Source organism: Pygoscelis adeliae, unplaced genomic scaffold (assembly GCF_000699105.1).
Source record: "Pygoscelis adeliae isolate BGI_AS28 unplaced genomic scaffold, ASM69910v1 Scaffold172, whole genome shotgun sequence".
Classification (NCBI taxonomy): Eukaryota; Metazoa; Chordata; class Aves; order Sphenisciformes; family Spheniscidae; genus Pygoscelis; species Pygoscelis adeliae.
In genome coordinates, this window is record NW_008824338.1 from 7,657,699 (window position 1) to 7,682,729 (window position 25,031).

Consider the following 25,031-nt stretch of genomic DNA (forward strand, 5'->3'; position numbering starts at 1 on the left):
AAGGAATGCAAGGCAACAGGAACAGTAACGTTTGGAAGTTATGTGCTGGTCATTAGGCATATCATCACCAGCAAAATCATGATCCTGAGCAAAGTCAGTCTATTTGTAAGGAGTCTTGCTTTGCCAAGACTAATGGACAGAAATACTTTTCTTCAGAAGAGTCTTCAGAAAGAAGCCTCCTAAACACAATGAAAAATAAACACCATTTTTTCAGTTTCCCATAATGTTTCAAAAAAAAAAAAAAGATGGGGGTAAGGGGGGCATGCTTTTTTTTTTTTTTTTTTTTTTTTTTTTGCATGAGACAAATTGTCCTCTCCCACAGACTCCGGAAGGCTGAAATCCACAGGCAAGGTTTAACTGTGATGCCAAACTCTTGAGTCTTTTAAAATACAGTTACAATAAAATGTAGAGATCCCATCAGGTCTTCTGGTTTCCTTTTAGTCCACATGCACATGTTTAAGCAAAAATACCATTGAATTCTAAACATGAGACTAAGGGGAGGGGAGGAAGTTGCTTCCTCACTTTTCAGTTTCCTCGGCAATTTTCCCAGCATCTGCATCAATGCTTAGCTTTCTTCAAACACAGCAGAGCTGCTGCATTTTCAGTGATGCCCACAGCCACATGGTTGGCGACATGCCGGCTTTTGTATATTTGTTTTTGGCTGGTTGTCTTAAAGGCTGTATGAAAATCTTACCAGAAAACACACAAGTGGAAATAGGCAAAAGTAATGCATTTTCCTCCTATAGGAGGTGTCCATTCTTCACATGCACTCTAGCACACCCTTGTAGGAAGGAAGCCAGAGACTACTGAAAACGCCCAGGCATTGCCATATTCAATTGCAATGACTGAACTCACAAGCATTTAAAGGGTCCAATCCCACTTTTATAAGCTGCAGAGAGTTTGGTCAAGCTGAACTGACATCAAACCAGAGCAGAATGTTATACAAATGAAAGATGTTTTCTAAATCAAGTGTGAAATTGAGCAACAGAAGAAACAGCTGCAACGTTTTACTTGTGAGCAAAAAAACCCAGTTTGTCAGGGGGTGCTCCCTTTCCTGCGGGAGCTTTGCTTCAAAGCTCCTACAACATAACACATTTACAATCAAATGCAGAAGAAAAAACAACAATCCTCCACCCACCCACCAAACCCCATCAAAAATCACTTCTCCAGACAATCAGCAAATATGGAACATAAGTAGTTATCTCTTCTCTCCAATAACAAATACTCTTTTCTGTAGTAACTAGGGGTTTTGTTTGTTTTCAGGTTTTTTTTTTTTAATCACTGGACTAGATAAGTAAACCTGAGTTCTGAAATGATGCTCTTAGTGCTGATATTTTATTATCGATAGGCCATCACAACTCATCATAAGTTTTGAATGGTGAAAGGTTGATGTTTTTTTGATACCTTCTTCAAAAGTAATGGGAAAAACATTAATAATTACAAGGTTCAGAAATAACTGAACCTTGTAAAAAAGTGATCTCCTTATTCCCCATCCCATGAATTCACAACTGGGAATAATTACCTGTTACTTGCTTGTCTGGAAGAGATGGGATTGGAATGGCTAATCCAAATTTAACCAGGAGACGCTCATACAACCAGTCAAAGTGCTTGTATCTGTGGTTGACAGACCGATTAGTGTTCTGTAAGAGAAACACAACTCTGAATTTTGACAGGCATCTACAGATAGTGACATGAAACAAGCGTGACCAGAATAGTAAATATGTGGAATGTAAATAAAATTTATGATTTAGAGCCTTGAATCTGTAATTGCAGAAGAACTTGAAATGCTAGAACAAAGTAACTTTGGAGAAAAAAGTGTGACAACTACCACTTACTCTCACAACCCTGTTACCAAGTCACACAAACTGCATTATTTATCTGTACAAATTACCCATATTTGCGGGAGAAGATCCCGTTTCAGATACACTTACAGTGCAGGTCAGCTGATATTCAATGTAGCTCTTCAGACCATACATTTTAGAACCTTTTTTGGGATCTGCCACCACACAGTCAAATGTAGAGGTAGGATAAACCCACATTGGGCCATAATCACCAATCTGTAAGAAATTGCAAATATTATCTTTAAAGACATCATGTTGTACCAGCTGCAAACAAAGAAACAAATACTTTCTTTCTTCACTTGAAAGTTTCCATTGATTTCAGCGAGAGCTTGACAGTCAGGAAATAGAGGGGTTCCTTGCAACCAGAGATAATTGACCATAGTTGTGTTTATCTTATTCTGTATTTTACAATTTTTCCCAAATAGCAAAGGAGCAGTGAATTCTAGGAATTGCTACTTCAACCACATTTCACTATAACAGCATATATCTTGAAGAGTTTGTTTTTCAGATCAGAAGATGACCTTACCATCGTGACTGAATATTGCAAACCTTATGAATGTAGCTCCTGTGTATTAGATAACTATCTAGATAACTAATAGACAGTGTAATGCATTTGCTCTGCCTCCCAATCCCAAAAAGGCTTATTTTCATGATCACAGGTAATGTAAATCCAGCATGAGAAAAAAAAAAGTACTAAAAAAAAAAATCAGCACACTTAGAAGAAAGGAGGAGTTAAGACTTGACTCTGAAAAATCCCTCAATGATACACGACTCTGAAACATAGTCTACAACAACTTTAAAATACTTAAATGGTACACAGTTTTATTATGACAGTTCTATTTCTAATTGTATGTTCAGTATCAGTTTCTTCTGACCCAAATACATATAGCAACCCTGAGGCTAAAAGTTAGGTTGGGGGAAAAAGGGAAAGGTGGGGAAGATAAAAAAAACCACAAAAAAACCCAAAACAAAAAAATGCAACCCCCAAACAAACCACACCACCCACACACAAAAGCTACACACACATCCAACTTACAATTATGGGAATTTTCTCTTTGGGTTTTGCTAGCTGCTTTGCCAACAGATACTGTTCCATCCCAGGTTTTGCAAATCCGGGAAATCTAACAAACAAAGTGATAAGTTTATTCCTTATTTTCCTTCCCTTGACGTATGCAGAATTACCTGCCACTATAGGAAAAAACCTTTAGTACTTCTCAAGTGTAGAAAGAAATTGATGTGGATTACTTAATCAACAATTTGCCCTGAAAAAGCAGAAAAGTTTTAGCTACTGACCTCCAGCTTTTATTTGTGTAATACACAAATTCCAAGGCAAAGTAGCTATTTGTACTCTGCAGCCCATGAGAGCAAAGGTAATAGGAGGGCACAAAGTATCATCTGCCACTCCGCTGCAGTCCACCCTCTCTGGAAACGTGCACACACACACACTCTCATGCACACCATGCTGCCATTTTGGATAATGAGAATTCGATCATCTGAAAGAACGACAAACTGCAGATTTATCAAGTGCTTCTAAACATGAGTTACGTTAAATAATTTATCCACCAATTAGAAAGAAAACCACACCAAAAAAATCACAATGTAATGTCCTTAAAATCTGTGTAAAAAGTCTTACAAAAAGCAAATGGTGGTTCTCTTTCTAATTAGGAAGATACTTAGCCCTTCAAGTATTGCCAACTTACTGCCCGCTTGCAGAAACACGAGGAGTAAAGTAGGACTTACTTCACAGACAAATAATGCTCTTAAATAACACGTTTATGCTGATTATACTAAGTGGGTTTGCAAAAAGTAGATGCCACAATGATGCAAAGGTACTGTTGCAAAACTGAACAAAACCTCCACTGATGAACGAAATCAACTGTCTCTGCATGACTAGTTGTTAGTTTTAGTTACCTACCCAAGGAGACCATTATTCTACAATCCTTTTCCACTCTGCTTTCATCCACTTAAAGATTACCACCCAGTAGCTTCTCAGAGTAACAGTAGTTTTAGAATAAACAAACATTAAGTTGTAACATGAGATAATGCTAGTGTAACTCTGACAAAGCTTCATGCTATTGTAAGATTTTTATCTAAAAATCGAGCTTTCTGTAGCTCAAGAATCAACCTGGGTGATGGACAGACACAGGAGAGCTCAACTTTTCCCCCACTCATAGCAACTCAAATTGCTCACAAACTCTGGGGCAGCATGTCTGATCAGTCTTGCTGTATGGACAAGCCATCAATCACCTTTCATTTTCACTAAGCACACATAGTGTTAAAGAGTTAAATTTTAAAGACCAGTAGGTCCAGAAGTTCAGACCTTGCAAAAGTGTCATTTGCCTGTGTAACACCTCCAAAAATTATACACCTTTGTCATGTACTTTCAGGCTTTCATGGATCTGTGTTCTCTGATTACACAGGGAGAATGCTGAGCTACAAATCCATCTCCACTTTCACCCCAAAACTGTGATATTTACATTGCATATTTCAAGAAGGTTGAATGGTCACATATTTACACATCTTGACAAATTCCAATTCTCTTCAATATATACACATTTGCCCCGCATTTTCCATTACTTGTTAAGTGGTAACTTCATAGCAGCTGCACGAGAATTTCCACGCTGGACCCCCCCAGCTTCTGATGCCTCAGTCTCCTTGTAACCAAGATAAGACGGTGAAGTTGATTTTGGGTCATCCCAGTCATCATCCCAATCATCGTCATCAGCAGCTGCTGAAGTATGGGGGTACGGGGGTAGAGAAAAGAGAAAGTTAAGTATTTTCTCTTTAAAAGCAGAAGCAGCTACCTCAGCACTCATACGCAAATAATCAACAAGGTAAATATATTAAGAGCTAGTGCAGCCTTCTATTTTATGATTCCTCCTCAATTACCACCATCCCCACCAAATACAACCTGCAAAATGCTACACTAGAAATCCATTGAGGGAGAAGGAAGGAAGGAAAAAAAAGAAAAAGGAAAGAAGAGATGCTGATGTGTTAAGATGAATTAAATAGTGTTCCATATTCATAGACTCCACATTAGCATTCCTTGGTTATGAGTTCTCCTCTTAATTTAGGCATTTACTACAAAAAGGTAGAGAAGCCTTCTGAAAGGCTAGCTGCTTCCTAAAATTAAGGATTTAAGAGACTACTACTTCACAAGCCTGAGGGCACAAATTCAAGGGTGTTTAAGTTCCAGTTACGTAAGCTGAACAACATGCCTGAGAATAGATCATGTGTGCACCAGACTTTGGCTTGCTAGATTTCCATACAAGTCTGAGGTGTCTGTTACTGTGGATCAGATTTTTTTTTTTTATTTTACCTTAAAAAACCTACTATTTTAGCATCCAGTTTACCCATGTGGCAATGTGCTACTAGGAAGCTGGTTCTGTTTTGTTTTTTTAAATAAGCCATGTTCTATAGTTATAAAAGATTAAGCAATTCTTACCTCTACTGTCCACCTACTCTAATGCATTAAAAAATGAGAGCATTATTAGCACACCTGGTCCTTGATATGCCTGTGGATGACCAAATGCTGCTGCTGTCTCCCAGTTATTTGAAGCACTGTTCCTCTGGCCAGCTGCACTTTCAGGTTTCGTTGCCCAGCTGTCAACAGCATTTCCATTATCCCAGTTCCCAGACTTCCCAACGTTCCAGCTGGACCAAGGATCACTGGCATTGTTTGCCTACATTGTATAAAGACAAAAATAAAGAAAAAATAGCTGAAGAAGTGAGCAACAACCACGTACTTTCTTCTTGAAGTCTTTGATCTCCTGCTGACAGGCTATGAGTTTGCATTCAGCACTTAACTCGTTCGATTTAGGAGCAGCTGCCAAATCTTACATTCCCAGCTACACAGCTCTTAAATGCAGTAAGCACCTGGAAGAACTGATCAGCTTTCCAGCAATGTGACACCAACACATACTAATAAGAGTGTTACATCTCCTAAGGGAAATTAAATTATTTGTTCCAACAGTGTTAGGAATCACTCTTACCCAGGGTAATTATTTTACACCAACACCATAAGTATGGTGCATGTGAACTATTAATTACATAAAGCCATGGACTAATTAGCACATTTAAAACAGAAACTCAGAAGTCAAGGATTAGGTTTTTTCAAATGCTTATTTTATCAAACTCAGATTAGTGGCTTTACTAAAAGCAAATCATAAATTGTCCACCCACACCATCACTATTGATGTGACAGTTAGGGCCAGCAACCTGCTCAGCTTCCCTGTCAGAGCTTAACTCATTCACAGCAAAGATGAGGGAAGGAAACAAACATCTGCCAGGGAACAGTCTGGCATCTCCCTGCAGACCTACTCTCTCAGCCTAAGCTTCTGGTGAAGGTAATCACACATACCCTTCTGCTGATGCTGTTGTGGAGGTGGAAACCTCAGTAAAAGAGTGTAGAGCAGACATGTCTCTAACTACTGCATCAATTTGTCAAGTTAATCTGTCAGTAAGTTGGATTAATAGCTTAGCATCCCGCTCAGCTCCTTCATTTTAAGACTACACTTTGAAAAAGCATTGACTAGTTAAGTGCAGTCTACTCCAGACACTTAGTGCAGAGACTAGCGGGAAGAAAGAAAAAAAACCCCACACAAATCAAAACCCACGCACCCGAAGTGTAGGAGGAAGGAGGAGGAGAAGGGGAAGGAAAGCAAACAAAGCCTACAAAGCTTGTCTTGTTCAGTAGAGGGAGAAACTGAGTTTCATAAAAGGAAGTCTCAAAACCTACAGAAACGAGTGCATTATTTTTATAATGAAGCAGCATATCAAAGAAGGGAAGCCTAATATAAATTAATTGCTATTAGATTGTAACATTTACATGAAAACTTAGAGCATTTGCCAGTACAGGAAATTCAATAAAACTCCCACTAAAAGCCAAATTATTCTCTGCAAAACTGTTGAATACGTTTGTTTCATACACAAAAAAAGGTACAGCTACTCCACATTCCATTTTTCTTCACTAAAATTCTCTCCTCGCATTTCAGCTTTGAGATACTACTTAGGAATGAGAGCTCTTGCTTTAGTTTTTCCTAAAATAGAGTCATCTGACAGTCAGATTTCACAGACGCTATCAAAGCTTTAAGACTTGAAAATGCTTTGGACCTATACTATTGATATCATGTAACACCTGTTCTTTAGGTACAGAATCCCCAGGATCTGGAAATTAAACGGAGCCCCCAAGCTAGGGGGAAATCACCATTCAGAAGACTCACTAGAGCAGTGGGTCTCTAGGAATTGATGGAGTGAGAGAGATTATGTGGACAGCTTCTACATTGATAGTTTGGCGAATTTTTTTTGAGGATGAAACCGATGCAAGAACACTACTCCCTAAGCGAGCGATATCATTGAGGTCTACCTAATTCTTGGATAGATGATACACAGTGCTACTCTCAGCAATTACAAAAGAAGTTGCTGGTAGCTTATGAGGTACCAGCCTGCTCCTCCTACGATGTTCACCTGATACAAGTTGATGTAGAGAGAAAAAACCATACATGCCATCAGTCAGAGTTTATCATCTTTGCTAAAGGAAAACACATACACTGGGGCCCAACCACATGGGAAAGCGTGCCTGCTCCTAACATAACTTAGAGCACCTAGAAAAAAAATAGTTTGCATAATATTCATTTGCATATACTTCTGCAATATATGTTGTGCTGATCACTGGCAAATGAAAGCCCAGAAGTGGGATGATTGCCAAAAGGCTGAGTAAAGTTTTCCTCTTCTCTGTAGTTCATGTGAAATCTGGTACGTGAGTGGGTGGAAAAGAAACCTTAAAATTGCTGCAAAACAAGGGGGAGGCAATAATATTAACACTGGGTACGCTACTAAAGAATGACCGTCAAGAGCGATCACCACCAAACTTGCAGACAGTTGCTGATATACACTAAATGCTGTACAGCAAGGGGAAATGGATTACTTAAACTGCCCTCTCAGATGCTTTATCTCTATGTACCTATATGGAAACACTATTCAAATCAGAAAATTTTACTTCTGAAGTGTCCAAGAAAGCTCTGGGGTAAGCTCTCGCCCCTAGGTTTATCGCCCACAGGCTGTAAAAGGGGTGGGATATGCTATTCCCACTGAGCTTCTTTCAGCCAAAGTGTCCACATTTCTTTCTGAGGCACTGGGGAAGAGGGTAAGAGATCAGTTAGGAATGTATATATAGACAACACCTCTCAAAGAGCATTTACAGGTCTCCTTTCATCTTTCTTCAAATGTTTGCCTACATACACATACACACACACACTGTGGACACTTCTAAGTAGTAGCCAAAAATCAGTAAATGTGGAGAAGGGTTCAGGAATCAGACCTGCGATCCTCAAGGTCCCATAGCACCGTGGAAGACCAAGTAAAGACAGCATTTATTAAAAGGGCATCTCAGCCCCAGTCAGCAGTTCTGTGGATCTCAGCAGCTGACAAATTCCATATGAGAAGCCATTTGTGTGGCTTAGCTCTGGTTGAGTAAACCCTAATTAAGCCAGCAAGTATTTTTTAAGTGATTAAATTACATGTTCTCACACCTTTAGATCTCCATAACTGAAATTGATAATCCCCTGATCTCTCTTTAGTCAGTACAGAAAAGATGAAGAGTCCTTGCAAGAAGCTGTTATTTAGGCAATATAACTTGATACAGCACACCTAACACCCAAGCACGCAAGCAATCTCAAATGCAAACGCACAGAAAGAAATGCCATACCACACATAATTAAGAAACTAATCAACCTTCAAATGAAACACTGCATCTCTTTGCTCCTCAAGGTAAGATCAAACAAGTACACTGAGATTAAATTCAAGGATAAACTCCTTAAAGGCAGCCGATTTTGCCTTTTGTAGACTATTACGGACTTCTCTAGGAGAAAAGACAAAAAGGCTATTTGGGGAACAGACAACAGAGGGAACACATTACTAAATATTTTAAGAGTCTTCCATTAAGGGCAGATTCAAACTCACTACAGAAACAGATAGTTACTGGTGGGGGGCTGGGGGAGAGGGGGAGAAGTCTAGTATGTTTTTAAAGATCTAATTATAGTTGAATGAGAAAAAATTCCACAGCAACAGGGAAATACTCAGCTTGGGGGTGGAATGTCAGTATCTTCAACAAACAAATCATGAATTAAATAGGAAGAAGTGACATCTTTGCTATTTTCCAGAGAATCTAAAGTTACAGACAGTAAAGCTAAGATAAGTCACTGAGGCGTCTCTCTGCCCTGGCTAAAAAAAAAAAAAAAAAAAAATCTTTTTTTGACCTCTTGGCCAACTAAGTTGTTCCTGGCAGATTCCTTCCTCATATTAATGGATGTTCCTGATGGACGAATAGATCCATTCTACTCCTGAGGGACAAAAGCCAAACCAAACATGATATTCAGATGCTAAAACTAAGTTGAGTACCTAAAAAGATCTAGGTAACCGTGCCATCAAAAATGAAGACCTCCAACCACAAAAAATACACCTTGAAATCTACTCTGAGAGACAGAAGCCATGCTGAAGCAATGAGTAGAGAAAGTAAATCTGATCAGATCAAGGGAAGTCCAGGACAGCCAAAGCTGCAATGAGAAATGTTACGCTCTTGAAGAGGGGTTGAGAAAAGACAGACAGAACAGAGGAATGGCAGAAAATTCTAGTGAAGTCATGGTGGCTCAGCTGAATAGCTCACAGGAATGAATATACCTCTCCAGTTTTATAGCTGCCTTAGTTATCTGTACGGAAACAAAACCTTAGGCATACTCAGACATTACACTAAACTCAAGTTCTTTGGATAACAGCCTCTGAATAGATACATACAAAAAAGTAAGTGAATATAGACAGTCACCGTAAAAATCAAGCTTTTTTCCTCAGGAAGAAGTGTGAAGGACTAAAAGCCTCCTCTGCAGCCATCACAGAACTGCATTCACTGTGCTGTATTTACCATAGAGCAAGTGTGCACATTAGCAGATACTGAAGTAGCTGCCATGCCCATGATATTTTATACCCAAGCTTTCTTCCTGGTAAATCATTACCTTACCGTTGTGGTCCTGGGCACTCCTTTCACTCCTGAAGGAAGGCTCTCTTTTCTATTTGTACAACTTAAACATGTTTTTTCCTTAAAGAAATCCTCTAGGAAAAGCAAGAGTGAGATGGGCTAGACTTTAAGGGATAACCAGCCTTAAGGACTCACATACTAGAATGCTCCTGTGGATAAATACATGAAAGCAACAGGAGAGAGGACCTCCAGAAGCAGCTGACAAGGAGGCAGTAGCAATGCTGTCCAAGGAACCCATTTGTTCCTCAGCTGCTCCTGTCATCTTGCTTCCTTCCAGAGAAAACCATCATTCAGCACCTCCACTCCCAGCCCCACTGCCCCCTTCACAAAGTAGTCCCTGGAAAGGAGCTGGACTTTGCCTGCTCACAAACCACATACAGCCAAGGTACACCCACCAGATGCTCCTTGCTTTCGGCAGGAAAAAAAACAAACCACCATTGGAAGAACTGAGTTACTACCATGAAGAGCAGAACAGTTAGGTTTTTGTTCTTTTCCCACTTCCAATCCCATTTCCTTACCTGTGAGGTTATTCACAGCCAAAGTGGACTAGAGGCTGTATTGCTTCTGCACAGTGCAGGCACAGGATTTCCATCTATTAACTCCTGATTCAGCTCAAAAAAAAGCTGCGTTTGAAGTACAGAATGGTCTTTTAGAAAGATACATAATTTAGACAAGCAAAGAATACTCAGTGATGGGACGAGGGGAGGGAAAAACCACATCTATTGTCACCTTCACTGCTTAAGGGAAATTTTTTTTTTTAAATTAAAGTTTGCTTAGTTTCAACTTTCAGCCACTAAAAATCCTATAGACATTTATTCAATTGAGCACTCTCAGGCTTCTGTTTGTTACCCACACCTGCACATGTAAATAGCAATCAAGTCACCTCTTTATATCCTTGTTTCCTCTTGAGCTGATTTCAATCCCTAATGGTTTCTTCTTGAAACACAGAAGAGAAATTTCAGACAGTTTTCCAAGCAGCAGTCACAGCAATGCCAGAAACAGAAGAAAGACTCCCTGTTCCTCTCTACTGTTCTCTAGACATCCCAGGATCAGGCTACAAAGATTAAACAAGGCTTTATCCTTCCTTTTTAGGAAGAGCACTCTATTTTTGTTTGGGAACAGGCGACAGGGTTTCCCTTGTTGCCTTTTTTTTCTGGAGGAGGAGTTGAATATTACTGCATAAGGCTTTTCAGCTTACCACTTTCAATGACAAATGCCAGTGATTCCACCTTAAGGTGGAATAAATGCTCAGTGAATGATAAACAAACAAAAAAACCAGAAAGGAAACTATATACTGCAATAAGCCCCATGCTGTGGCGAAGGGTATCGTGCAACACATGCATGCCACTGCCACTGTAACTGTGCAAGCAAGTAGAAAACACTCACAGGAGAGCTGACAAGATTGTCACCATTAGCAAGTTAAATAATTCTTCATATAGTCAATGACAATACGAGACCTACAAGGCTACCTCACAAAACAAGAAGAAAAATGAAAACAAAGCTACAAGAAAAAGAGCATGCAAACACTGCAAATTGTGGAAAACTGACTCTTTCAATAGAGGGTATGGGTACAGACCATAGGTGAGGAGTGATCACAGTACTGCAGTTTAACAACTTGCTGCCCGAGCCTTTGCATTGCATTGGGACACCCACGAAAAAGAGCTCAAGACAGCTCCATAATTGGAATTGGTACAAACACTATCATACATTGGACAGTTATTTTTCACTATGTGAATGTGATTCATTTCAAAGCAAGAAAGCCACTGTTTCCAGGACTGTATGGGAGTTGCTGTCTGGTACTTTGGTTAAACAAGAATTGGTCACAAATTCCTGTTATCGGTCTGAATGCAATATTGTGATTGAGATGAGGGGAAAAAAAGAGTTGCTTTCAAATTACACGTAGCAATGGAAGATGTTATAGTGTCATTATCTGTAACAGGAACTAGAAGTTACTAATCATGAAAGCCAAACCAGCATAAAATGCTCTGGGTATTTTTTTTTTTTTTCTTCTGAACAGTTCTAACCCACCTAAAAAGAAATACAAGCAAAACTGGTATCTTTCACACTATGAGCTTCTAGACATGACTTATGCACACATAGAGGCAGCTTTACACTTAATCTTACAAACATATACATTTATGCAGAGTTAGGGTTTATTAGTCAAGGAAGCAATAATTTCCAAAATCCATAAACAATTGTAATTGTAACTTCCAAGGTGAACCTACCTGTGTACTTTATAAGGTAATTTAGCATACTGGTTTAACAGGACAAACTGGCCTCAACCAAACATGAGTGAGTCACATTTCCCATGACAATACTTCTACTTTACTGCACACACAGCAACGTCAGAGAATGGAAATGCTGTTACAGGAATGCAATAACATACATGTCAAAATTTCCACAGAAGCAGAATAGCGCACTCCTAATAAGAGCACTATATTTATTTTCTTCAATCTTAGCATTTATTGCTGCTCATAGCAGTTGGGGGGGGGGGTATGCAAATTTAACAATGACAATTTGCCTTTCCAGCACTAAGTTGAAAAGATGTAAGTAAAGCTCTGGGAATAGCTTCTTTAGTGTCCTCCTTATGCACGTTCAACACGTCTACACACCAGGTAACTTAAGTTGCCTGAGTTGCCTCAGCTCCTGCACACCAAACTAGGTGTTTTCACTACTATTTATTCATCCTGCCTATACAAAGTCCCACTGTTTTCTGAAGGGAAACGGTTTTCTACACATAAGACAGTCCATTTGTTTTCATATCCTTCAACAACTGTGTAGCAGCTTATCTTTCTTCTACTGAGAGAGAAACTATCCTGAGTGATTTCACACTTATCACTGGATAACAAAGTACAAACATGAGAGGTTTCTGTTAGTTGCCTCCTCTATCTACTCATGGGCCCTTGCTGCTCTGCCCACAACGTAACTGAAGACATGAAATGTGGATTCACTGAGGTCACACTGGAATTAACTGACAAGTCTGCAATTCACAAAAATGCGAACTCTCAGGATACTTATTTTATACAGAACTAAGAAGAGCTGTACAGTCATCTTCATACAGAAGTAGACTTGGCAGCGATTAGAGAATCAGCGTCAAGAAAAGGGAACAAACTCCTCTACAAATGCAACTTATGGTTAGCTACAAGAACTATTTTTATATCTTAAATACTGTGAAGCCACAGCTACAGCTCTTACGTCAACATAGCTGGTGATCTACCCTGAAACAGACAGGCAGTGCTCCACTTCAATTTCATTTATAAATTTTTAATACTAGTTTTCTATTCTCCAGAAAGGGGGGGGGTAAGACTAGACTTTAAGCTCTAGAGGGAAGGGAGGAGAAACCATACAGACTAAAATATATAGTACACTGAAATTTATAGCATTTCTATCCTGTGTTCAAACATGCATGTTACACAGGCTGTAAATAGCTGGACTACATTATGGTTAATTGTACATACAGTTTGTTTACAGACCACTGAGACTACTGTACAGATAAAAAAGGTTTAGCTTCTTAATAAAGAGAACTGGTTTGGGCCAATATAGTTGTAATTTAGATTTAATTTAGATGAAATCTAAATAACTCCGATAAATACTATTATTAAAACAGAAAGCTGATGTTTGTTCACAACTTTTAAAGCATTTTAAGTTAGATAAATGAAAAACCACCACAAGTTGTGGTTCAGAACGGAGAAAGAGATCATCACTGTTAAAACAGCAGTTTCTGAACCTGGAACACGTGCAAAATAAATGCAAGTACATCTGTGACTTGAGAAGCACTAGTCTTGATCACCAAAAAAAACCCAACCCAAAAAAACCAAACCCACCAACTAGTTCTGATCTAGGAAAACTGTAATGATTTAGGGCTCTGTATTACATGCAGCATCGCTAGTCAAGAAAAGCGGTCATCCCCCCAGACCTATCAGGGCATATGAAGATATGCCAGAAAAAATATAATGTATAAAGCCAAAAAATAAGTTTGTTGGATTTTTTTTAAAGCCCTGTCAGAAGCACATTGCCATCTGAGATAGCCTCTAAACTGAGAGGCTAACCAGTTCTGAACTTCAAAAATAAAACCAAAACAGAAAAAAAGAATTAGAGACAAAGTTTGCATTCAAATATAACTGGTTGTACCGGTTTTGGCTAGGATAGAGTTAATTTTCTTCACAGTAGCTGGTCTGGTGCTATGTTTTGGATCTGTGACCAAAACAGTGTTGATAACACAGGGATGTTTTAGTTATTGCTGAACAGTGCTTGCACAGTGTCAAGGCCTTCTGTTTCTCACTCTGCCCCACCAGCAAGTAGGCTGGGGGTGCACAGGAAGTTGGGAGGGGACACAGCCGGGACAGCTGACCCCAACGGACCAAAGGGATATTCCACACCATATGACGTCATGCTCAGCAATAAGCGCTACAGGAAAGAAGGAGTAAGGGGAGATGTTTGGAGTCATGGTGTTTGTCTTCCCAAGTAACCATTAAGCATGATGGAGCCCTACTTTCCTGGGGACAGCTGAAGACCAGCCTGTTGATGGGAAGTAGTGAATGAATTCCTTATTTTGCTTTGCTTGCATGTACAGCTTTTGTTTTACCTGTTAAACTGTCTTTATCCCAACCCACGAGTTCCCACACTTTGACCCTTCTGATTGTCTCCTCCATCCCACTGGGGGGGAGTGAGTGAGCAGCTGGGTGGGGCTGAGCTGCCGGCCGGGGTTAAACCACTGTGGTTTAACCAGTCTCTTAAAAAGAAAACCAAAAAAAACCCCTCACACTCACACACTGCAAGTCAGCCAGATCTATTATTTTTAGTAAGGCTTGGTACTGAAAGACTATGCGACAACCTGTTTTTTTTTTTTTTACTTACTGTTAGAAGAATGGAAGGAATTCCAAGAATTAAAACATCTTTTGACTTACTGAAATTGGGGGGTGGGAATCTTGTGTAATTATGTGTATGTGTATGTTAAAGTGACTTAATGTTTACAGAAAATAATTTCTTCAATACAGTAGTAGTAAGAAAAATCCCAAAACATCCTGTTTATTTAGAAGTGCTTTTATAAAGTCTTCTTGTAATAAACTTGTGTCCCCCCCATGCTACTGTGAAATATGATAGCATAAAATGTCAGCATTTAGGAACACTGCTATTTCTTTCTTATTCAGTCCACCAGACTACATCTATGAACATTTTAGTTCCCACTACCATGCCACCTCCAGCACCGATTCTCTTTACGTTGACACCTAATTCGCCATTTTTCTTTGCTCTCTATAGCCTGAACACACAAGTTTCATTTAAGATGAAGTGCTTTGTATATTGACCTAGTCACTCATTAAGGCACTCGAAAAGAGTAAGTCAATTGCTTGCAACTGTGCATCTGAACACAGATCAATCCAAAGTGCCTGAGCAAACTCATGTTAAACAATGTAACTGTTATCGTAACCAACTGCAGAGTAATACATCCAGGAAGAAGAGTCATACCCACAAAGTAGAAGAACATATTCTTATAAGCAGTGGTTCTAAAAAAGAAGCCAGTATGCAGGGGATGAGCAACTCAGTATAACCTCCTGATGCAATATTACCGGAATCAATGCAATCTTTTGCTATATCAGGCTTTTCTACACCAGAACAGCAACATCAAACCTGTTTGACACCATGCGATGTACACAGGAGCAATGCACACATTTTACAGGCAAGTCACAAGATCAAAAAGACTGCAGAAGAAAGCTATGGGGGTTTTTTTGAGGGCAGGAAAGTGTCTTACACCAGACAGATAGAACAAACAGATAGAATTTCTTAATCAAGAGGACAGTTAGCCATAGAATTTTTGCAGGGAGAAAATACCATGCACTAGAGAGCTCTCTGATATGTGAGAAAGGCCTAACAGCCGAAAGTGGAAGCCAGACTGCTTAGTATACAAATTAAATTCCTATTAGCAATAAGCCACTGGAACAAACTACCAGATGTATGTCAGAAGCTGAAGAAATCAGCCTTCATCTGCTATTTTTCTAGAAAATACATATAACTAAACTGCAGTTACTGAAGTCAGTTAAAGAAAAAAAAACTTGAGAAAATGGAAATAACTTATGACGTAAAATCCTGACCATGCAAAACAGTATGGTTCCTGCTATGAAAAAACAGGAAAACAAAAGACCCGAACATACTAGCCTGAGTGAATTTGCTTCCCCCGCATCTTGCATGGCCTTGGCTGTATCCAAGTGCATAGTCTCCTCTTCTCCCTCTCTCTCCTATTAATGTTAGCAGTAGAGTTTTACTATAATACACTAAGGAGAACCAGGGTACCAAACTGTCTCACACAGCATTTGAAGGATAATGGAGAGGAATAGGACACTTAGAGGAATAAGGCACTGAAATATATGAGATAAGCTGTTTGCCTGAAGTTACTCCTTTCCATAATTTGTTATGGAGAAGCTGCAATTTGTATGGATTACAGGGCCACTATATTGCTGATCCTGTGTAAACTGTATTGTCAAGTGACGACATTTTCAAGGTTTTCCCTCCTCTAGAAATGCAACTTCCAAAACTAGATTGCCACAGTAATTCTCTATTATTTAGGATATAATAGATTTCTTTATTTTAACCTTTCCTCCTATATAGGCAAGGCCTTTTTTCTTCCCTTCTACAGGCACAAGTACCTTGTGTTAAGCACAGATCAACCTCTGATAGATGCCTCTACCACCATTCAAAATACTGTATATTCGTTTTGTTCGTAAGCAATTCTTCCTAGGTCAAATTAAGTGATATGTTTCTTTTTCTTCAGAAGAGAAACAGTATTTGGATTTGACAGAAGTAGCTGCTACAAATATTTCAAGCTTACTCAGAAGTAAAGTTTGGCTAGAAACTCTATAGAAAGAAAAACTGGAGCAAGGATAACAGACAGAGCAGAAGAAATGAGGTTCCCACTTTACCTTCAACATTTCTGTTAAGTTTTACTGAGGGAAAATGAACCTATAATCAATGCTTTCGGCTCAGTCTGACATGAGAAGTTAATGAGGCATTTCAAGAGTTCTGTGTTTAATCTAAATATTAACTGGGCATCAATAAAAAAAATTAGTGATAAATAGTGAAATAGTCACAGTGAGGTCTGGAGTTCTCACTATACACGTGATCACAGAATCACAATACTGGCATTGTCCAGCTGAATACAAGGAGGCACAAATCAAACACTATACAGTCAATAAACTGTTACATTCGCTGTTATACAAAAGTGTCCCATGTACAGTTTTCAAGAGATCTCACCATGTCCAAGTCCTGTGTCGCATGTTACAATTAAGAAAACTAATAACTGATATTTAACTGATCCACAAACCAAGTGTGTGTCCCCAGCTGCTACAATGAGTAAAGCATTTACTTTCCAACACATGAGACCTTTGAATGCCGCTGTTGGGAAAAGCAGATTTTGTTCTTCTGTTGACCTGTGGACTTTGAAATGTTTAACTGTTCCTACACGTGGGACATGCAGCAGTCTGTAGACCATAACAAACAGCTTGTGTTTAAGATAATGTATGTCTTCAGATATCTAACCTGAGACTAAATACTTGCTGCTTAATGAACTGACATGCTGGGCAAAAAGCAATGAATAAAAGGACGGAAAAAAAGAAAAAAAAAAAAACAAACAACATTCTTCCAGCAAAACCAAAGGCGGCCTCTTCTCCAACTGACTAGGACAATGCATGAATATACTGCTTCTTTTTTAATCAAAGAAACAACTCTTACTCAAATTGTGAAAAAGATAAATATCCATTCACTCTGGCTGATGATACACAGACCACCCAATTGTAGTAGACATTTTAAAGAAAGAAGTAAGTTATAGTTCCTTAAAAAGGTTAGCATACTAACACAAGTAACTTGAAAATAAAGTAAATTTGCTAAGAGTGCATTTATACAGAACTGAGGTACAAACAGAGATCGAGGTAGTCAGATTTATATGACTGCAGGCTGGAAAGAATAAAAATGCTCTATTTTTGAAAGTGTTAGAATACTAATTTTTCCAGCAGGGACAGTAGCTGAACAGGTACCCATATCATTAATATTCAAGAAAAGCGTTCCCTAACGAAAACACAGTTACTTTAATTGGTACTTTTATGAGGGTTCACAAATATGGTACAGCACAACTGAAGAGTGCAAGCAGTTATGTCAACAGAACCCGCCATGCCCACTGTGCCTGAAAAACCTGGAGACATACCTGATTACTGCTTTTTGCAGCAGAGTTGGTCTGAGCTGTATTTGAAGAAAGGGAATCAAAAAAGGCTTGGTCAGCTAATGAGTTACCGCAGCTAATTCCATCTTTTGCACCTTCGGTTATAATCTGAAATGGAAAAAGTTGCAAAAGATTTTTCATGCTTCCATTAATCGAATTGTGCTGTTTATCATATATAATCACCCTAACATTCATGTCACTAGATGTTAAGATAGTTGCATATACCCTTTTTGAATGCAAACTGAATAGTACCTTTTACAAGAAGTTGATGTGAGAATCTGGAGGATTTACTTTCACAACAGAAGGAACTGGTTTGCATTATCACAGCATAACACGCAAGACTGTTGTGGCAGTGGACACCTCGCTATAAATTCATCGGGGATTAACAAGGTTGTTAACATTACTGCTTGGGGACTGGGATCTCAATACTCGGAGGATCAGTTTGGGACAGCAAGTGTGGAGAGCCAGAAGCTACTAGACCATGAGCTAGCCAACCGAAGACAAAAGACAAGGTTATGTGAACAAGCATCCTCCCCTCACCTCCCCCCCTTTCTTTTCTTTTTTTTTTTTAATTAAACACAGCCCTGGTGAAGGAAGGCACACGCCTTAAGAGGAGGCTGCAGGAATTACAGCTAGAGTCTTCACCTAACTGACAACCTGCAGACATACAGACACTGGGCCCTCCAAGAGTGAACTGGATTCCAGTCTTTGCATTGAGACCCCCATTCATTCCATCCCCACCCCCATACCACCAGTCTTTAAACAAACAGCAGATCAACACACACTGAAGAGGCAGCAAAGGCCCTGAGGAAGAAGATGAGCTGAGTAGTCCCTGGATTTGGGATCCCATATCCTGAGCCCCAGAAATGGGGTTCCATTCCAGAGATTCAGCCACAGCAACACCAGAGTAAACTTGCATTACTCATTTCACTTCCATATATGTATCTTCAGACAGGAAAACAAAACAATTATTGGATCATGAGACTCCCAAAACCAGAAGCAGACCCAAAATAGCTCATGTTCTGCAGATCACTAGTATTTACTATAGACAACCTCCTGTTGCATTTCTTGGGAAACAACTAAGAAGCACAGTAGCTTTGCATGGCATGTTTGCACTGGTCTCCAGAGCCAGCTACAGTTGCTACAATAAGATTATATATTCCAAGCTTTAACACTGGAAGTTTTATGTTTGAGCATTACAGTCTGATCAGTGAAACAGAGGATGGCCTTTTCAGTAGTTCTGCTTTCTTAGTGCAGAGCAGTGATAGTAGTCACTTACCTCAACATAATCTGTTGGAACAAGTCCCCTCTCGCCTTGGCTGTTTTTTCCTTCTAACCAGCCTCCACCGACATCCTAAAAGAAGTAATAATATAGAAATAGTTTTGCTAGATGGATCTCGCAGCACGCTTTAAACAGCTCAGGAGGAAGCACTGTCTTGCTTCCAAATGCAATGTTCGAAATACAGTTATGACTGTGTGACCGTGAACAAACTCACTTAAATCTGCTGAAGCAGCAGATACTCATTTAAACAGAACGCAGACTGTGCTTGTTTCACACAGCGATTGTGGACTTCAAATTTAACAAGCATGAGGGGAAAAAGGTTGATTTTCAGCACTTTTGATCATTTATGAAGCCACAGTCAATTGTCTGGACACAGACTGCATCAAAACACAGCTATTGGTATGCTATCTCCAAAGCATTAATTTTATTCAACAGATTATAAAGAAACAAGACTCAAGGAATTAAGCTATTGGTAATACCTGTCAAATCTCTGCTTCACTTACTGAAGGTGCAGAGGTGTGTGATGAGTGGGAGCTATAACCCACAAGAATATTAGGGATAATCTCAAGGTTAAGAGAGGCACATGCCATGCAAGATCTGGAGACACTCCTTCTAGTTTACATTTAATTTCAGAGGCAGATCTCATGCTATTAGTTTGGAAAGAACTAACACAGTTCAGCTCTGATCTCAGTGGGGCATCCTGTTATTGTTTGGTTTTTTAACACACGTATTCTACATACACTAAGAAACCTTTGCAGTTAAGCAAAGTCAATTCCAGGACAACATTATCTGCAGTAAGCCAGTTCTGTTTTAAATCAAGCTGTTCCTTGAACACATAGATACATGTCAAGCTAATTCACAGCTGAAAATTGGAATCACATATGCTAAACAGCAATTATTGAAATGCAGGTTTTCTTAATTTGCTTTTTAATGGATGTATTTGTTTATTCACCATTTTGTTCTTTCACTTGGAAGTTCTATGTATCCTGCATATAGTAAGAAGTCCTTGTTCCTATATGTTTCCTATACAACCAGATAAATAAAACCTGGCATCAAGATGAGGCAGGTTTTGTTCATATGTATTTTAAAAGGAAAGTCTAATCACTGAGCCATATCACTACACAAAAATCAAAAGCAGAATCAACTAACTCCTACCTTGTTACCAAGGGTAAGAATTATACAGGACAATAAAAGCACACTGAAATTCAAACTGTACACGCAAATCAAATGTCAGTGCTCATAAGTACTATTAATATAAGAACTCCTTGATATTATTACCATAGTATTTTCACCACTCCTTCCCTGTACCTTGTCCGTATTGCTTTAATTATGAAAGGACACACAAATTTAGTAACAAATTTTGTGGCAAGTTCTTTGAACAAACTTGGAATGCTGAAGTCATTGATTAAAAAACTCAAAATGGAGAAGGGAGTTGGCATGTCAGATTTAAATGCAAGTGGCAAGCACCTGAAAGATTACATACACACAAAATGTGGAACATTAGGCACACAAAAGAGACAACACATTCAGATGTAAAGAGTATCACCATAATTAGCTCCTTCCTCTGCCTTGGCACTCAGCCCTATTTAGAGGGGAACAAAGCTGAGCAGATTCCTAAGCATGTAGGCACAAGCTGAGTGGGCCCCTGTACTCCAAAACCGCTCATTGCATTTGTTTCCACAAAATTATTAGAAAATTCTTTGTATTTAGTTTATTTGCTACTTCTTCAGGGGAGGGTAGCCAGGGCTTTCAGATGTCACCTAGCACCTTTTTTCCTCCACCTGCTCAAAGTAGGCCAGGACAGTGCACTGAAGTCTTGATTCCATCTCGGTTTTCTTACCGGGTTGGTAATTACGATGATCTCCCCTTCACTGACAGTCAGCTCGTTGTTTCCAGGCTCAGCAGCAAAATCATACATAACACGAGCCTGTATGTGAAAGAGAATATACCAGTGAGCCTTCCAGCTTATTCATATTTCATGAAGGAAGTATCAGCAGAACTCATTCTTAAGTAGCAGAAATACTAGGTGGCAAAAGGCTGGATGTACAAAGAGCAACTCAGCATGTAGGAAGCCAACATTTTCTAAATTTGACCTCCAAACTGAACACTAACGCAAACTTTACAAGATGAGACTCCTGTGGAGCTTGTTAGAGATCATCATCATTTTCCAGGAGGATTCACAGTTTAAGACTGGCTGTTCTCTGCCACGTCCAGAACTATTGGTACAACTTTTTCCAGGGGAAGAAGGAAAGGCTTCTAACTTTAGCAAACAAGCCAAGTAATTTTTTTTTTCTTTTTTTTTTTTTTTTCTCTCTCTACAAGACATATTCCAACTCCAATTCGGGTAAAGGGAACTGTTCCATAGAGCAAGGAATTCAGAAAAACAAGTTACTGCAGATATAAGTAACCACTACTGTACATAAAAAGTAATGTGTAAAATAATGTTTTGAGACTCTCTTTGTATAGAGGAGGAACTATGCAAATGCACAAACAGTGAGAGTAGGCCTGTTACATATTGGCACAAGGGGGGGAAGTAAAAACAAAAACAACCTAATTTTTAAGTGTTTAGACACACAAAGGCTTTGCTGTGTACTGACTCTGCTACTACACTACATAAAGAAATGTTATGTTTGAAACACTGACAAAGTTGTTTGACATTTAAGGAACAGTTCTGCTTCTCTATACAAAGAATTGTGACATGGTCTAAGATTATATTCCCAAACATCTTTTCATTGTCTTTTATTAAATTCCTTTCCAATCTAAAAGTAGAGAAAGCTCTCAGGAATTACAAAGTGACTATATTTATTTTCTCAAACTGTTGAAATGGCTGCAGGAGAAAACACATATATTTTCCCCTTGAGTCTTAAAGGAAGATCTAGGATCAAAGTTTTAGCTTCCCAGTTAAAGTGGCATATTAGATAAACTTTAAACCTGACCGAACAAGACAGCAATAAACCCTTTATCTAAGTTTCTTTTCCCCTGAAATAAAACTCATCACACTAGTAGAACTTACAAAAGAAAAAAGCCTTATTATTTACACCTCAAGTCTTTATTACCAGGTGCTCCAGAAGTAATTAATACATTATTTTATCTGATTGATGCCAATGCTGAAGCATCAATGAGCAGCAAAGCTAGGCTACAGGTCAGGAAAGTCAAACAGAGAAAGTACAGATTTTAACAGACAGTACTAACAGTTACAACAAAAAGCATTTCTTGAACAACTAAAACAACAAGCTATAAACTCAATTCCAAAGGGGGGGGTGGGAGGTGGAAAAAAGTAATTCCTAAAAGCAAAGTCATGGAGATTTGTGGTTGTAATATGAAGGCCTCTAAAAGTGATAATGTAGTCATTGATTTACAGGCCCGAAATCCACAGAAGGGACAACTAGGAAGAGAAACATCTCCCTATCATGATACACCTACTAAAAGAATTTTAAAAAATAATTAAACAAAATCAATACTCAGTATAGATTACATCATAGCCCTTATTTCTCCAGCTTGTACAGGATAAGAGCAGCAGAAAGTTTATTTCAGGAAACACAAGTTTCCCTAGCGCATCTTGAAAGAGACAAGACTATTGTCTCATCCTCACCATCAAGACATATGCTTTAGTTACCTCAGCTCATACAGAAGTGGGCTTTGTTCCTGCAGATTAAAAAAACTAAATCCAAGAAAAACAATTTTATAATGGTGTTACTAATAACATCAGACACTGTGTACAGCAATGAAGTCCTTTTTGTACTTGGAGGTTGGGGGGGGGAGGAAAAGAAAGAAAGAAACTGTTTCTGCCATAAAGATGACAGTAAAATCATGATTTCTGTTGAGAGCAAGTTATGTGATAGGAAAAAAGCCACCAGAAAACAGACGTTCACCATCAAGCCTTGCCTGTCTCAAAATTGCAGGTTGTTATGATCCCCACCTAAATGTTCCTTCTTCTGACACAAAACCAGAAAAAACACAACTTCCCTCCCCCACATTTTAATTTCGTAAGTATCACGTGGAAATACTTCTGGCTGGTCAAGAGATACTTTACTTCAGTGTAAATAAAAACAGCGCAGAGAAAACACACATATGTTGTAGTTCAGCTGACAAAGCTAATCCTGAATCACGTGCACAACAAATCAGACACTTGGTCTTCTCCAGTAGAGAAGCACAACATTGGAAAAAGCACATGCTCCAAAGCACACTGAATGCTTCCTTGCATGAAAGCTTTTCCCTTAGAACAGAGGCTTTCAGCACTTTCAGATTATGCCGTGCAAAACAAAGATGAATAGAAGAAAACTGTTTTCAATAATAACAGACTGCTTTCCTTCCAGACAATCAGGCCTCCACGTAAATGTAAGAATAAGCTACCTTACTTTCCTTAAAAAGTAAACTGAAGAGAAGAAACACACCTTTTGAAATACAAGACCATTTTAAGTAGGGGTGTAAAAAGTGCCACCCTCCAGGCCTCTCCCCTCAGCAGTAGTAGGTGAAGGTGTTGAACATGTCCTTCTTACAGCAGGTTACCAATACTTACCCAGTTCCTGCAAGTGGATTTAACAAAGCTCAGATGCTAGGCGTCTGAGCCACGGGGAAAACAGCTTTCTTAACCAGGGAGCCTTCTTAGCCTTCTTCAAGTAGTACACCACAGTATTAGGTTCTTGCTTTTATTCACGAGAGTGCAGCAGGACGAAGGCAGATTTTACTAGCCTTCAGGAAAACTGGCAAAACATCCCACAGTGATGACCAGACTGGAAAGGTAAGATATATTTGTGTCTAATAAGAGATCAGATGCAAATACTAGTTCTCCAGATGTAGCAGGGAAATAAAGTTACTCAGAAAAATCTGGAAGTATTCAGCTTGTAGGGAAGGAAAAACTAAGAGAGATACATAGAATTTTAAAAAGTCATTGTGCCAAATCTATCCATTCACCTGCTCTGGATTCCTGTTTCAGAAGTTGTTAAAAAAAAAAGTGGGAGGAAAAAAACAAACAAACCCAACAATTTTTGCCTTACCACAGTTTCAGAAATTGAAAAGAAAAAAAAGATTCACAATACTACAGAAATGGATTCTTACAGAGCATTAAGCATTTGAAGTAAATCTGTAACCTAATCCATATATTGATGTCTCAAATACATTCCCCAGATTTTTTTGCTGGTACTCTGTTTCACTTGCATTTCTGGACTAATTTGCCTAGTTTGGGAATTAAGCCCCTAAGAACTCCTGGCAAGTAAGCTTTAACGCTACCCGCTGACTCTTGAGATTTAATGGGAAAAAAGAGTATAAACTCAATCAATTCCAAAGTAAGTGAAACTAAGTGACTAAATGTTTTCCCTTGGTTCAATAACTGTGTTGTTAACAATGAAAAACCCTCCCTCTAGCCTTTCCTTGGGTATAGGCATCATCTCCATCCCTATTTAAATTTTTGACAATCAGTTCCAAAATACTATAAAAAGGGAAATGGTTTGGTTTTGCAATAAACTTCTTCCTACTTACTGGACACAAATATTACATCCAAGTAGCAGTTATGGCTTAGAGTTAGACCTTTGCCACTTGTGCAAAATAGCATGTGGGCGTGGAGGGAAGAAAGTATTTCGCCAGAAAAGGATTTTAGCTCCTGGGCACTGCAATACATGCATTGACTATTAGGTCTAAGCTTATGGACATTTTGAATATTTATAAAATTGGAAT

The 25,031-nt window shown here is 38.9% G+C and overlaps 1 protein-coding gene across 3 annotated transcripts in view; it reads right to left on the reverse strand.

Moving 5' to 3' along the window:
* Positions 1-21,286, reverse strand: part of SNX9 (sorting nexin 9) — a 42,481-nt gene extending 21,195 nt beyond the window's left edge. For 2 of the 3 annotated variants that reach the window (XM_009319121.1, XM_009319119.1), the window contains exons 1-8: positions 21,199-21,281; positions 19,356-19,430; positions 18,062-18,184; positions 5,341-5,524; positions 4,419-4,572; positions 2,878-2,962; positions 1,932-2,057; positions 1,523-1,640 (exon numbers count right to left, since the gene is read on the reverse strand). In XM_009319121.1, coding sequence (XP_009317396.1) covers positions 1,523-1,640; positions 1,932-2,057; positions 2,878-2,962; positions 4,419-4,572; positions 5,341-5,524; positions 18,062-18,184; positions 19,356-19,430; positions 21,199-21,276 — 943 coding nt within the window. In that variant the 5' untranslated portion in view covers positions 21,277-21,281. Of the gene's footprint in view, positions 1-1,522; positions 1,641-1,931; positions 2,058-2,877; positions 2,963-4,418; positions 4,573-5,340; positions 5,525-18,061; positions 18,185-19,355; positions 19,431-21,198 lie in introns of all 3 variants that reach the window. The other variant, XM_009319120.1, reaches the window with a different exon arrangement.
* Positions 21,287-25,031: the final 3,745 nt, after the last annotated feature.